Consider the following 16,905-nt stretch of genomic DNA (forward strand, 5'->3'; position numbering starts at 1 on the left):
GGCTTGAACTCAGGGGTGCTCTAACACTTAGCTACATTCCCAGCCCTTTTTATTTTTTGAGATAGTGTCTCACAAAGTTGCTGAAGCTGCCCTCAAATTTTCAATTCTCCTGCCTCAGTCTCCTGAGTCACTGGAATTACAGGTATGTGCCACGATGCCTGGCTTTTAGATTTAAATTTTATTACCAGTAAAATGGTACCATTGCCCCTTCACACGGATGAATATATTAAAATAATATATATGAAGGTCTGAACACAAGAAAAGGAACATAGCTGAGACTCCAAGAGTCTCTCACTTTAAGTTGTGTACTTTAAGTCAGGAAGCAATACTTGATTCTCTATCACTTCTCCATTCCAATAAAACTCTAGAGTAAAGATGTATTACTTTTATTTGTTCACTGAACAGGTAATTACTAGGCCTACTGTGTATTCAAAACGCCAGAGATACAGTGTTGAGTGGTGATCCACCAACTCTACCAGTGTAGTCCTTAGAGAACCCTAATCCAGAATCTCCCCAGGTTGGCTGGCTGTGAAGCACAGTCGAGGTACAATTCCTGCTGGAAGTCCCCAGAGAGCCCACCCCTTTAATTGCTTCATATGCAGTCTTATATCATCCTTTTTTATTTTAGCAAGGTTTAAAGTTTCTGTTCTTTGTTCTTTTTTTCAAAAGAGTTTGTAATTTTTTTTTCTTTAATACCTTTATTCCATTCATTTATTTTTATGTGGTGCTGAGGATTGAACCCAGGGCCCTGCGCATGCTAGGCAAGTGTTCTACCGCTGAACCCCAGTCCCTGAAGTTTCTGTTCTTTGTTACAAAAGAACTTAACCAAAACACCTTCAATTCAAATAGGAAGACTTTAGATCCAACTTTCCCTCTTCTACCTGCTAGTAGCAGAACTCACCGATTTCCCTCAATCAGCAAATATAATATAGGTAGCTCTGGGATCCTTTCAAAGAGGAAAACTTGAACCTTCGTATAAAACAGCTGATTTCAAAAGCCCATATGAGTGAGACTGTATTTAGGAAAGTCTATCTATTGGACATATTGTCCACAGATTCCACTTTAAAATTCTAGGATTTAGTCTTCTACAGAAATTTTCTTAACCTTAATGTTATACATATATTGCTATTTATAAGAACTGATTCTTCACATATGCTCTAAATTGTTCATTGCTGTTAAATGCCTTTTACATAAACTCTCCCTTGAAAATTTAGATGATATACCAGGAAAAACTGTCACCCTTGCAAACACGTATGCTCCGAACTATGAGCCAAAATAAATCTCTTTGTTAAAACATACCCAGGCTGTGGAAAGTAGCAGAAAAAGGACTAATACAGTGACCAATGAGGTTGTTTTTATGAATTTATAAATTTTTAAGTGTATCAATTGTATTTCAATCTACGGACTCAATATTCATTATGATGCCCCAAATTTCCTATCTTTCCTAAATAAAAAGTTCCTTCAAGTAAGTTCCTGAGTCTTTTTACATCAACGGTCTTGACTTCCCATGGTCTCAGGGTTACCTACACAGGGATTTCACCATCTCCCCTTATAATTCCAATTTCTATCATGGAAAATGGTATTAAAGTCCAAAATCTTGTGCCAGGATGTTCATGATATATATTTGTTATTGCTTCCAAGCCTTTTCATGGCCCAGTGCACCAGTCTTTATATTAGAGCTTGTTTATTCATTAATTAGTTTTCTGAAGCTGGGTTCTACAATACTTTATTTTTTTTAGAGTAGATATTCATAATTTAATTTTCTTATTATGTACCTTTTTGGAAATGGAGAAAAAGAGATAAAACAAGTTAATAAAATAGTAACATTTGAGAAATATTTCCTAGGGATTCTTTGCACTGCTGTTATAAATCTTCTATAAATCTGAAACTGTCAAAAAAGAATATTTCTGAAAGAAAAATATTTCTTTAAAATATTAACAAGTAACAACATACTCAATAAAATAAACCGTGAATCTGTATAGGTATAATTAAATAAAAAAAATTAGTGGTGGATGATTACAAAGATATTTATAGTCTCAAACTCTCTCCCTACAAAAAATTTAATTACAAAGTAAAATACTGCAAATACCACCTTAATAACCAATATTAACAGAAGCAGTAGTGAGGATATTATATGTAACATTATGTGACTCAAAGAGAAAATCAGAGAATTGATTCTATGATACTCTTGCAAAAAAAAAAAATGTAATCTAGTTCCAATCATAAAGAAACCAGAAAATCCATCTTAAGCACATTCTACATGCTTTCTCCCTGAAAAGATTCAAAGGTAAAAAAGAGACTAAGAACTATTTGAATCTGAAGGCATCTATAAAATACAACAATTAATTTCATTTCATGGCTCTGAATGAAATATTTTGCTATAAAGGACAATATCATGCTACTAGCAATGAATGAAAATAATTTGAGGATTAAGTGGTTGAATGCATTATTATAGAATGTATTATTATTGATTTGAGAAAAAGCAATTGCTTAATGTTTTTTGCCTTTTCTCTTCATACAATCTTGAAATATATTAGTAAAGTTGCACATTTTAATTTAAAGTACTTTTGTCCCCTGAAGCATTTTAAAGTGAATTGCTGACATATGACATCATCCATGATATATTTAGTTTTTACTACAATCAGAACATGATAGATAACTACAATACAACCTTATTATAAAACTTATATGATTAACAAGTATTCTGTTACTTGAAAAATTCTGTTATTTGAAAAATCATTGATAATGAATGAAGGTTGTATTGTAGTTATCTAGCATGTTCTGACCTGTAGAAAATACTAAAAATATCATAAATGACAGCATATGTCAGCAATTCACTTTAAAATTATTCAGTGAACAAAAGTACTTTATATTGGAATCTGAAACTTCACTATTATTTTCCAAGATTGTATAAACAAAGAGAAAATGAAAAAAAACTATTAAGCAAATACTGATTTTATTAGAAACAAGTCTTAAGTCAATGCTTTAAATTAAAATTATAAAAATTAAAAGGCTCTATGTTTGATGGCAGTATAATAATTCTAATACATTAACCCATTAGTGAATATAGTAAATGGAATACCAAACTAATGTTACCTAAATCTCTGGATCCATATTCAGGGATACATTTTTTTTAAAATACATATAATCTATCATTAATGTGATATTTAGATTCACCAAATTAGTGTTGACCATTTGCTTGTTGAATGAAGTTTAAATGTTAGCATTTAGACAGCTTGAAAACATCTCAATAAAAACTGGTTTGCACATGCACTTCAAATTTTCTTACAGATGTATAGAAAGCTTCATATTTTGAGAATTTCATTATATATATGATACACACATCCTTTTCAATAAAGTTTTTACATCATACATTTCATCAAACAATACAAATATTATATGAACAGTCTGAAAAACACAATATTATTCTTCTTATGCTTTTTCTTAATATCTCTGTATATCCTTACGGTTTTTTTCAAAAGTGGAACTTGTCTTGGCTTATTAGTAATTGTTCAGGCAGAAGCTCCCATAGTCAAGATTCAAATTCATTTTCTGGATTTCAGGATGCTTAGTGTTCCCCTTATATTTTTTTCAGCTCCAGTGTAGGACAGAAACCTCTCATGCTGCCTCCTCCGCCGCCACTACCGCCAACGCGGTGAGATCTCGCCTACACAGAAACAATACTCCCAAATTCCTGCCTGTTCTCAACTGTCTGCTATAGACGGTTCCCCCTAATCACCACCATATGTTTGAGGACTAACCCACCATGTGATGACATTTGGAGATGAGGTCTTTGGTAGATAATTAAGTTTAGATGAAGTGTGAGGGTAGGCCCCCTCATGATGAAATTAGAACACAAGAATTTGCTCCTTCTGCCATGTGAGAACCTTCGGTGAAGTTCTGTAAGCTAGGACGCAAGCTCTCATCAGAACCCAACTACACCCAGACCTCCAGACTGGAAAATACACTTCTGTTGTTTAAGTCACGTTGTCTTTTATTTTGTTATGGCAGCTTGAGTGGACTGAAACATATTTGCTGGATATATAATCACTGCCTCATATTTTCTTTCCTTGAATATTGTTAAATGTTACTTTCACCAAGTTGCTAAGGGCCTTTGCTAAGTTGCTGAGACTGACTGTGAACTTGTGATTCTCCTGCCTCAGCCTTCAGAGTTGCTAGGATTGCAGGCATGCACCAACACACCCAGCTAAATGTCACTTTTATCTATTGTCATTAAGTATTTTTCTAAACATCTGATACTACCTTATTAATTTTATAAATAACAAAAGTTTCTGCATATTCAGTTTCCACTGATTTTGCAGAATATGTCTTGGTACTGAATACTCTGGGTTGACAGTTTCAATGTACATACTGTGTCCTTTTAACTTTTTTTTTTTCCCCAAAAAAAGTTTTCTTGGGCTGGGGATGTGGCTCAAGCGGTAGCGCGCTCACTTGGCATGCACACCTCGCTGGGTTCGATCCTCAGCACCACATACAAATAAAATAAAGATGTTGAGTCCACTGAAAACTAAAAAAAAAAAAAAAAGTTTTCTTACTATAGCTTGCTCTATTTTCCTGTTTACCTGTTGCATTTTTCTCAAATAATTACAATTCAGATTTAACTGGTTCTTTCATATCATTGTTATCTTCTGAATATTTTTTTGTTCAATTTTGTAATATCAGATGGCAATTTTATGCTCCTTTGTGGCCCCACTTTCCTGACTCAGCCTTCATTTTCTGTAGATATGTTAAGATTTTCATCCTCCCCTTTTTTTCTTCAAGTATCTTTAAATGGAATTGTTTAACATCTTGAGGTGTAATTAGCATACAATAAACTGCTCAAATTTAAACTTTACATTTTCTGACATACGAAAATACTCATGAAACCATCACCATAAGATATGAATCATCTCTGTTTGTACACAAAGTATGTTGACACCCAATTCAAGTCTTCATACATGTACTTTGTATAATGATATCCATCACATTCCACCATCCTTGCTAACAGAGATATGAAAAATTGTTGTATATATGTGTATTAAGAATTGTAATGCAAAAGAACAAAGTACATGTATATAAAGGCATAAATTGGCGTAACATACCTTACATACAGAGATAAGAAAAGTTGTGCTCTATATATGTAATAAGAATTGTAATGCATTCCACTTCTGTCGTGTATTTATAAAATTTAAAAAAAAAAAAAGATACGAATCATCTATGAAAGTCTCTGCTCCTCTTGGCCCTTTCTCCTTCTCCTTCCCCACTGCTCTACTTTGTAACTCTACAGATGTTGGAACTTCTCCAGGATGTAACCAAGTAGAGGGAAAGAAGATGCTGAGGACGGTGGAACAGTGAGAAAGAGCAAGGGTCCATGACTTTGTGGAGATGCTGACAGCTCTGCATGGCTGACCTCGGAACCTCTTTTCAAGAATACCTTGGCTTTTGTTGGCTATGGCCATACTTAACTCTTTTCTGTTTTTTCTTTTTGTGATACTAGGGATTGAATCCAGGCCTCAGACCATTCTAGGCAAGTAGTCTACAACTGAGTTACATCCCCAGCCATATTTTGGGGGGCTGAGAGGAGTAAGTGGGGATTAAATCCAGGGGTGCTTAACCACTGAGCCACATCCCCAGCCCTTTTTGTGACAGGGTCTCACTAAGTTGCTTCAGGTCTCGCTATGTTGCTGAGGTGGGCCTCAAACTTGTGATCCTCCTGCCTCAGCCTCCCAAGTAGCTGGAATTATAGGTGTGTGCTTCTGCACCCCAATTTATGGCAACATTTAATTCTTACTGATAGAACTTCCCTAAGTTTTCCTACATCTAAATCAATGAGCAATCCTACTGATAATCTAACAGGCCCATTCCCTTTCTACCCTTCCTATGGCAAATGCCTTTGTTTAGGTCTATGTTCTAGACTAAGTCCCAGATTACAGCACAGACATTCCTAACTAGTCCCCTATTGCCTATAATTTTTGAGGTCTTGCCACTTCTACATTACTTTACATTATAGGTGAATTTTGTAAAAATGTACATTTGGTCCTGGCATTCCATTAAAATTTGAACAAGATTTCCTCATTGTAACATGCTTTTTTTGACTAGTTACATGCCTATTTTTCAAACCTTCTCTCTCCTCTCCAGGTAATATGTGAAACTTTCACCACCAGCCATTGTTGTTTTTTTTTGTTTTGTTTTGTTTTTTAGTTGTAGTTGGACACAATACCTTTATTTTATTTTTATGTGGTGCTGAGGATCAAATCCAGTGCATTGCACGTGCTAGGCGAGCGCTCTACAGCTGAGCCACAACCCCAACCCCAACTCCTCTGCTTTGATCAGGTTATTCCCGCTAACCAGAAAATTTCTTCTGAAGTCTATCAAAAGTCAGCTTCTTTACTTTCCCTGTTCAAGATCTGCATGCCTGCCCCTATGGATCCAGAGCTTTAATGAAAGCATTTATCATAGGCTACTCTAATTGCTTATTTACATGAACTGCCAGTTGGATGAAGTGTTTCACGTGTATCTTCATCTCCCACATTATCCAACCTAGCTCTTGGATCATAGTGTATCTTCAAAAAAGGTTTAAATGAGTTAAGATGATCAGTTCATGTCTTTCCTCCTGGCTCCATTTCTCTCTTCACAAGCCATAATCAGATTCTTACTTTCTCCAGGGTACTTTAGCTTTCATAAGAAAGGTAAAGCTAAAGAAAATATGGACTTAAAACCTAGGAAAAAGATATGTACACAAATAACCACAATGAGAGACGATGACAACTGTCATCTTCATCCAGTTACAAGCAAACTCCAGGACAGTCTGGAGAAGGCAAAGGTCATTCCAGCTTCATGGAGGAGGTAGCTTCTGAACTACAATTTGGAAGATAAACAGGATTCCAGTACATAAATATGAGACAGACCTCAGACACAAAGACGAAAGGGTGTGCGGCATGTTCAGGGCACGAGTAGTAGTCCAGTGTGGCTCCAGAGTAATGTTAACAGGATTAAAATGATAAAGAAGTAGTGGATTTCAGAGAACTCGGGAAAGCTCAAGAATTCAATTTTTTCCCCAGATTGAACCCTTGGCCTTATTCAAGCTAGGCAAGCACTCTAACACTGAGCTATATCCCCAGGTCACAGTTTGTTTTGATTTTCTTCAAGGAGAAAATAAAATCTTAAGGACATTCAGTGCCTCTGTCACGCTTAACACCATCTTTCCTTTCTGCTTCTTCTGGTGCAAGGGTACCTATTAGCCACCTGTCTGACCCTCTCCCTTTCTGTCTCGCCCCCACCCTCCAATTCTTTCTCCCACTTGTCTGCAGTACATGGCTTCTGGAGTTGGAGTACTTCAAGAACCTTTTGACAGATTTCTTTGGGGAATGAACACAAGTTTTTATAACTACGTTTTTAAAAACCTCTCATTTCCTTGTTACAAGAGACCAGAAAAAAACAACAAAAACACTGAAGGTGACGTCACTATAAGAAGAGTTCACAGGCAGGGTAAAAACATCATTTCTCCCTTTAATCATCCCTTTGTGCCTGGTGAACCCATAACTCACCCCACATGCAGTAAAACACTGGCGTTCCGCATACCAGAGCCTCCGTGTAATATGGTGGGAGGGTAAAGTTTCAGACTCTTATCTCCTGCCCTCAATCATAGTTTCACTTTTCTAATCTCATAAGACTATTTTCCAAAAACAGGCAGCATGCAATTTCTTACCTGGTAATCTCCTGCTGTAGCTGTAAAACTGAAGGCACATAAAACACCACTCCAAAATAGACAGTAGGTTCCAATGCATATTTATCCAGTTGCTTCTTCAAAGGTTTCTCCAAATCTACCCATCGGCGCTGATTTTGCTTGTTGTAGTACCAGAGGCTGAAGTAAGTAACCTGGAAAGACAGAAGGTCACTGAAGGAGGCAGTAACACACAAAAAGATTCCAATGACTTCCACTGTACCAGTCTATGACCTGGGACCAAGTGGCAGCAGTCTCCTATTGCCTCTCTCCTCAGAAAGGGACAACAGCAAGACCTAATGGGACAAAAACCTATCTCTAGATACTTGTATTCAGGAATTGGTGGCAAGAGTCAATTGCAGATTGTTACTTCAACTCTGAAAAAAGGAAACACATTTATGGCTATGCATCAGCATGCAGTGAGTGCTATGTCATGTCACAAACAGGCTTTAAGGACAAAAAAAATTACTAAAAAACATTATGCTTAGTGTTTTGATTACCAAACTATCAAATTTATCATAATTAATATTTTAAAAGAAGCATAACTGGGGTTCTACCCAGGAGAACACTGACAAAATAGGGCTAACCCAACTTTTCACTAGTCACAAATTTGGCTTCTGTAAACAAATTATATAAATTGAAATTTTAGCAATATAGAAAAGTTGCAACTGCCCCAAGATTAGATAGGAATTTAAAGGGACCATAATGCTTTAAATTAAAGTTTAATGTGGAAAACAAATTCTGAATTAATGAGCAAAATGTGAAAGTGAATTCTATCACACATAAACACACACATAGGAAAAGCTGTACCTAACACAATAAAATAACAAGTATTAGCATTTAGATTTCACTGATTGTGTAATGAAACTGTCAAGTTAAATCAGTAAATAGTAGCCCTGGGCCTGATCAACCTGAAAGCGTACTAAGACACTTAAGAGTTGAATGGCAGCCTCAGATCACTGCTAGTGCTTACCTCAAAATCAATTTACAGATCAAAGCCATTGGAAAAAAAATCACACCTTCACTGCTTAAAACTCCAGAGCAAGACTGTCAACTAGAACTTTGTGCAAAGGTGGACATGTACCGTACCTACACTATCCGATAAAGCAGCCAATACCCACAAGTGGCTACTCAGTACTTCAAACATGGTTAGACCTCTGAGGAACTATATTTTTAGTGTTTTTTAATTTTACTTTGCTTGAGTTAAATAGCTGCTATCATACTAGATAGTACAGTTCTAGAGCAACAAGAAAACCTAGAAATAATACTCAGGTTATTTCTCTGATCTGTAATCCTCATTCAAATAAAAAAATGAACTTTTGCACACACCTGTAATCCCAGTGGCCTGTGAGGCTTAGGCAGAGGATACCAAGTTCAAAGCCAGCCTCAGCAATTTAGTGAGACCCTGTCTCAAAATAAAAAATAAAAAGGGCTGAGGATGTGGCTCAGTGGTTAAGTGCCTCTGGGTGCAATCCCTGGTACCAAAAAAAAAAAAAAAAAAAAAAAAATTAATTTGCTGGGGGAAAGATTATACAAACATACCCTTAATATTTATTTTTTCTTAAAATGTCCTACAAAGGAATTATCTTTTCTATCAGTCTATCAAATAAATTCTACAAGAAAGAGGAATATGAACATTGTCCCTTTATACAAACACACTCCTAGAATACTTCAGGAATACAGTAAATTTGGTTTAATTATAAAAAAATGAATATTCTCTTGCTTCTTGGCTGCCACCTCAGGCATCACATATGAATAGAATATCTTGAACATTACAATGCACCAGGTTTTCTTCCATGAACTGTAGAGATACTGTAAATCAAATCACTGCCACTAACTTTCAAGTGGAAACTTCAATCTGTTAAACTCCAAAGCCAGTATTATCTCCAAGAATTTTCCCTCAACCACCAAAAAGCTACTAAATTCCCAGGTAATAGGTAATTCTTTTTTTTTCTTTAGAGAGAGAATTTTAATATTTATTTTTTAGTTTTCGGCAGACATAACATCTTTATTTGTAGGTGCTGCTGAGGATCGAACCCGGGCCGTACACATGCCAGGCAAGCGCGCTACCGCTTGAGCCACATCCCCAGCCCTCCCAGGTAATTCTTGCACAATTAGTTTGAAAAGCACTGCAGTGTACATCACCGTCTTCAGCATTATGCAGGAGAAACTCATGCAAATGATACCCTATGCTCGAAAAGCTGCACAGAAATCATATTACCATAACCAAAAGTACAAGTCCTACCAATCATTTTCCAAGGTTGTGATTATGATTATAAATGATCACATGTTATTTGTACGGATAGAATATGTATCACATTAATAGAAACAACTACTGTTCCTTCTATGAGGAAAATGTGCTTGATGCTCAAAAGTTCAAAGTTCTGGGTTTAATTTCCAGTAGGCACTGGCTAGCTATGAATTGGAAAAGTCCATCTGTCCGATTCAGTTTTCATACATAAAACAAGGTGATACCTCTCTCAGAACTCCATCATGAAGACTAGGTGGCAAAAAATACATGAATACATTTTGCTATAGAAAACTAGTATATTTTTAAGAGATTATTTAGTTTCACTCATTTGGCCAAATACCTACAAAATCAATCGACTCCTCCCTCCCAAACTTTCCTAACTGTACTTATGTATTGTATGGGGTTTTAGTTGATTGGTTTTTTTTAGTACTAGCGATCGAGCTCACAGGTGCTTAACTGGGCCACATTCCCTGGCCTTTTTATGTTTTATTCTGAGACAAGGTCTCCCTAAATTGCTTAGGGTCTCACTAATTGCCTTCTAAGTAGCTGGGATTATAGGTATTCACCATCATGCCTCACCATATGTTTTGTGTTCCATCTTAGCACTTAAGTTTTGGACTGAACTTACCATGATAGGTCAATAATGCATAACACTGTTATGCACTTAATTCCACAAACATTTATTTTTTTCCATAAACACAAAGGCCTTGACAATAGGCCCAGAATAAGAATCCCATAGGATCAAAAATTGTTTGGGCTCAGCACCATGCTGTGCGCCTATAATCAAAGTGGCTCAGGAGGCTGAGGCAGGAGGACTGGGAGTTCAAAGCTAGCTTCAGTGAAAGCGAGGCACTAAGCAACTTAGTGACACTCTGTGTCTCTAAATAAAACACTAAATAGGGCTGGGGATGTGGCTCAGTGGTCAAGTGCCCCAGAGTTCAATCCCCAGTACTCAACTCTAGAAAAAAAAAAAACTGCTTTGGTCATAATAGAATGTCATCGCTTTTATTCAAAATTAAAAGGTCTTCAACAGGGGTCTGTGGCTCAGCAGTAGAGCACTCGCCTAGCATGTGCAAAATGCTAGGTTTGATCCTCAGCATCACATAAAAATAAATAAATAAAATAAAAATATTTTTTAAAAAGATCTTAAACATATTTTGTATAATTACTTTTCCTTTTAATACAGTTGGACATGGTTCAAATAAAAAACATTTTAAGAGGATTATAAAACTATACATTTATTGTGTAATTTGTGGTTGTGTCATTCATGAACAGAGTGTAACCACCAAAAAATATCTACTTAATAATCTGTAACATTCTAAACTAAGGTATGTTTTAAAAGAAAAACTCTTAAAATGTGCTTAGTTTACTTTAGGAATACATCAATTACTCATGCAACAGATGGATAGAAAATCAAATTCACAGATATATTTGTGAAATTGCATTATTAGTTCTTCACAAACTTTACATTTTAGAAAGAAGTAGCAGTGACTTTAATTGTGCAATTAAAAAGAATGGTGGGGTTAGCCAATTATTTCTTGATAAGCGATTTTAAATATGAGAGTCTAAGATTTGGGACATTTGAACATTCAACCATTTTATACTGTAGTAAAGTATTTTCTGAGGCACTTGCCCTTTTGTTCAAGTTCTATCTCAAAAAGAAGTTAATGCCAGACATGGTGGTACACACCTATAGTCCCAACAACTGAGGAGGCTGAGGCAAGAAGATCACAAGTTCAAGGCCAGCCTTAAGCAGGCCCTAAGCAACTTACTGAGACCCTGTCTCAAAATAAAAAGGGCACGGGATGTGGCACAGTAGTTAAGCATCCTTGGGTTCAATTCCTGATACCAAAAAAAGAAGTTAATTTGGGTTGGAAGTATTCTTCAGTGGGAGAATGCTTCCTCATCTAGGACGTGCAAGGCCCTGGGCTCAGTCCCTACCATCTCACACCACACACACACACACACACACACACACACACACACACACACACATCATTGTTAGCCAAAATCAAATTCATATCTTGTTAAATACTTCCATATTTTTAAAGTCACTACTAGAAATGTTTATACACAGGTAACAAAATCTCACATTATAGTCTTTGAATTCAATACTTTCTTAGATTTCTATACATACCTAATCAAGTAGCAATATCTGATTCCATGAGATTTTATGACTGAGGCATCATTTGTTTTTGGGATGAGTAGGCAGAGTCTGAATGTAAAATACTGTGGTTAAATTCTCATCAGGCAGCCTGGCACAGTGGCACACACTTATAATCCCAATGGCTCAGGAGGCTGAGGTAGGAGGATTGCAAGTTCAAAGCCAGCCTCAGCAACTTAGCAAGGCCCCAAGCAGCCCAGTGAGACTCTGTCTCAAAATAAAACATAAAAAGGGTTGTGGATGTGGCTCAGTGGTTAAGCACCCCTGGGTTCAATCCCCATACCAAAAAAAAAAAAAAAAAAAAAAAAAAAATTTCTCACCAGGCAAATAGTTTTCTGACATGTCCTTCCTTTCTTTTGTTTGTCTTAGATAAAAATCTTTGAGAATCTGAGTAATTAATTTTCCAAAATTACTTAAAAAGGGGGGTGTGGTGGGGATAAGGGTCAAAAAGAGAATACTTCCTAACACACTCTATTGGCCAGCATTACCCTAATACTAAAAGCAGACAACAGAAACCTACTAATAAAGAAAACTATAAATATGTATGGATTGCAAAAATCATCAACAAATATTGGCAAACTGATTCATTTATAGGTACATTTATAGAATTCTATACCATAATCAAGTGGAATTCATCCAAGGAAGGCATACAAAAAACAACCAGTGAAATACTGCATACCATATTACTAACATAACAGAAAACCCACCTTGTCACATGATCATCTCAACTGATGCAGAAAAAGCACAAAACACAACACCCTTTCATGATAAAAATAAAAATTTAGAAAATTAGAAATGGAAAAGAGTTTCTTTATAATATTTATTTTTTAGTTACACACAACAGTTTTATTTTGTTTATTTTTATGTGGTGCTGAGGACTGAACCCAGGGCCTCAAACATGCTAGGCAAGTGCTCTACCACTGAGCCACAACCCCAGCCCAGAAAAGAATTTCTTAATATTATGAAGGGCATTTATGAAATTCCAGAGTTAACATTATACTCAATGGTGAAAGACCAAAAGCTTTTCCCCAAGGTCAGGTACAAGACAAGGATCCAATGTTCATTACTATTATTCAACACTGTACTGGAAATTGTTGCCAGAGCAATTAAGCAAGTAATAAAAGGCACCCAAACTGAAAAGGAGGTAAAATTATCTCCATATACAAGTGCACAGGTAGAAAATCTCTGTCTTGGGCTGGGGATGTGGCTCAAGTGGTAGCGCGCTGGCCTGGCATGCGTGAGGCACTGGGTTTGATCCTCAGCACCACATAAAGATAGATAAAGATATTGTGTCCACCTAAAAAACAACAAAAAAAAATATTTGAAAAGAAAATCTCTGTCTTATACAGAACATCACCCAAATTCCACCAAAAAAACTACTAAACAAAATAAACTCAACAAAGTTGAAGAGTTTTTCATAGAAATGAAAAAAAGCCAGTCTTCAAGTTCATAAGAAATGGCAAAGGATCCCAAATAATCAAAACAATACTGAAAAATAAGAACAAAGGGGCCGGGGATGTGGCTCAAGAGGTAGCGCGCTCGCCTGGCATGTGTGCGGCCCGGGTTCGATCCTCAGCACCACATACAAACAAAGATTCTGTGTCCGCCAAAAACTAAAATAAATATTAAAGTTTCTCTCTCTCTCTCTCTCTCTCTCTCTCTCTCTCTCTCTTTCTCTTTAAAAAAAAAAAATAAGAACAAAGAAGACTCATGCTTCTTCATTTCAAAACTTACCACAAAGCTACAGAAATCAAAACAGTGTTGCCAGGCAATGGTGGCCATGTGCATGTAATCTGAGTGACTCAGGAAGTTGAGGCAGGAGGACTGCAAGTTCGAGGTCAGCCTCAACAAATTAGTGAGGACCTAAGCAACTTAATGAGACCCTGTCTCAAAATTTAAGAAATCAATAAAAAATTAAAAGGGATGGACATGTAGCTCAGTGGTAAAGTACCCCTGGGGTCAAAAATAAAAATAAAAAATAAAAAACCAGAGCAGGAAAGACTATATCAAGCAAGTAGGGCCAGGGTTGTGGCTCAGTGGCAGAGCGCTCACCCAGCACATGTGAGGCACTGGGTTCAATCCTCAGCATCACATAAAAATAAATAAACACTCAAGAAGCTGAAGCAGGAGCATTAAAAATTTGAAGCCAGCCTTGGCAACTTAACGAGATCATGTCTCAAAATTAAAAATAAAAAGGACTGGGGGTGTTGCTCAGTGGTAGAGCACCCCTGGGTTTAATCCAAGTACTGGAAATAAAAAATAAAAAAGTAAGAAAAAACTGTAGAATAGGAGAAAATACTTGCAAATCATATATCTAATAAGAATCTAATATCTGAAATATATACAGAATTCTAAAAACAAAAGACAGACAACCCAATTTTAAAATAAGGATTTCAATTATTCTTGACAGAAGACACACAAATGGTGAAGAAGCACATGCAAAGATACACATCATTGTTCACAGGGAAATACAACCCAGAACCTGATATACCACCTTGCACCTATTAGAATACCGATGAGAAAAGGAGTGTTTGTCTAGCATGTGCAAGGGCCTGGGTTGAATCCCCAATACTTCAAAAAAAAAGAAAAGACCATGAGTGTTGGTGAGGATGTGAAGAAATTGAAAACCTTAAGTATTGCTAATGGAAGATGGTTCAGTTATTGTGGAAAAGTTTTGTGGATCCTTAAAAAGTTAAACACTGAATCATCAAAAAATCTAACAATTTCACTCAGAGGTATATACTGAAAATAGGTCCTCAAATATATATGTACTCATGTTTGTAGCAGGACTATTTTCGACAGCCAAAGGAGGAAACAACTCAAATGACCATCGGCAGACAAATGAAAAAACTAACTGTGCTATATACATAAAATGGAATATTCAGCCATTAAAAAAAAGGGGGGGGGGATGAAGTACAGGTACATGCTATAAAATAGATGAAGCTCAAAAAAATCATTATGCTAACCAAAAGAAACCAGACTCAAAAGCTTAGCTAGGCACAGTGGCTCATGCCTATAATCCCAGCAACTAAGGAGGCTGAGGCAGGAGGATTTCAAGTTTGAGGCCAGCCTCAGGAACTTATCGAGGCCCAAGACAACTTAGCAAGACCCTGTCTCAAAATAAAAAATAAAAAGGGTCGGAGTTGTGGTAGAGATAATTGTGCCTGCCATTTAAACTACAATAAAAACACAAATTAAACAGCACGTGGCTCCTTTTCAGAAAATATGGTTGACTAAGTATAAATGAACTGACATTGACTTTGAGAACAAAATTATTTGATAATTGAGCTTTTGGTTCAGAGGAAAAGGTAGTTTACAAATTTGAGTTTGTCCAAAAGGTGCAAGTACTCCAAATCACAGTTCTTTAAGGAGACACCAGCTATTATAAGCAGATCAAAATCCTGACAGAATGTAAACCTTTTCCTAATACCAAAATTATTTCTTGTCTATTTTAAGAGTCTTGTACTATTTTTAAAGCACAGCAGAGAGACACAAATTAACTGGAGGGTTTTTTCAGCCATGATGCACTGGGTTTGATAAAAATCCCATATAAAATTGCAAATATAATTTTACCCTGATACCCTTCTTAGAGTAGGGTGAAATCAGAAGACTTTTCATCAGGAAAGAGAGAGGAGATAGTCCCAGATAAAGTCTACCCCGGGTAGAGATCATTTAACAAGGGTCATTAAAGAGTATTAACCTAATTTGAGCCCTGAGCTTACCTCTACACCAAGCCTGTCATAAATAATGAAGTATTGTACTTCTTGCTTTTGACAGATAGCAGTGGTCACATAGCAGGTGGCTTTTATTCCTTTTCTGTTTAATTTTACTCCATGTTCTTCAATCCTTGATCAAATAATGAACAATCTATTTTATAGCCAAGGTGATAATATATAACACCATGACACTCTATCACATATAAATAATACTAAAATAAATAGAACTCAAAAAAATAACAATCAAAAGTAATCTTAGGCTGGGGATGTGGCTCAAGAGGTAGCGCGTTCGCCTGGCATGCGCGGGGCACTGGGTTCGATCCTCAGCACCACATAAAAATAAAAAAATAAAATAAAGATGTTGTGTCCACCGAAAACTAAAAAATAAATATTAAAAAAAAAAGTAATCTTGCTCTTCTACTTATACTGAATTTTATCAAACTAAAGTTCAAGGAAATTAATTCCTTGGGTGGCCAGATTTTTGTTATAGAATTTAGCTATCAGGAAAGGAGATAAATGAAGTCAGTTTCAGAGACTTAATGAAAGGCCCAAGGCATGAGATGGAATCACTACCTATTCAGATGAACCGCTCATATCTTTTCTACTTACAGTCATGGACAATGAGAAGCTATGACTCTGAAATATAGTAAGACAAAGACAGTTCTTTAAAAACTATATTCTTCTCAGGCTGGGGGGTGTGACTCGAAGATAGAACACATGCCCAGCATGTGTGAAGCCTTGGGTTCTGTCCCTAGCACAGCAAAAAGAGAAAAAAAGTGTGTTTGTATGTGTAACTGAAAAATGGACTAATGTCTTAGATTCATCTGATCATTCAATAAATACTGATTCAACACCTACTGTGTGTCAATCACTATTCTGGGTACTAGAGATGTAGCGCTAAATAAAACAACAAAATTCCAGCTCTCTCAAAGCTTATATTTCTGTAGGTAAAGAGAAATAAGCAAAATATACGTTACACAAGATACTGAGAAGTGCTACAGAGAAAGACATTTGATTATAAGATTAAAGCAATATCAACATATTTTTAAAG

At 36.2% G+C, this 16,905-nt stretch overlaps 1 protein-coding gene across 3 annotated transcripts in view; it reads right to left on the reverse strand.

The window, feature by feature from the left end:
* Positions 1–16,905, reverse strand: part of PTPN21 (protein tyrosine phosphatase non-receptor type 21) — a 78,706-nt gene that overhangs the window by 43,043 nt on the left and 18,758 nt on the right. For all 3 annotated transcript variants that reach the window (XM_081292141.1, XM_081292142.1, XM_081292143.1), the window contains exon 3: positions 7,709–7,878. In XM_081292141.1, the coding sequence (XP_081148267.1) occupies positions 7,709–7,878 (170 nt within the window). The remainder of the gene's footprint in view (positions 1–7,708; positions 7,879–16,905) is intronic.

This window comes from Spermophilus citellus (assembly GCF_964194105.1).
Source record: "Spermophilus citellus genome assembly, chromosome: 4".
Classification (NCBI taxonomy): Eukaryota; Metazoa; Chordata; class Mammalia; order Rodentia; family Sciuridae; genus Spermophilus; species Spermophilus citellus.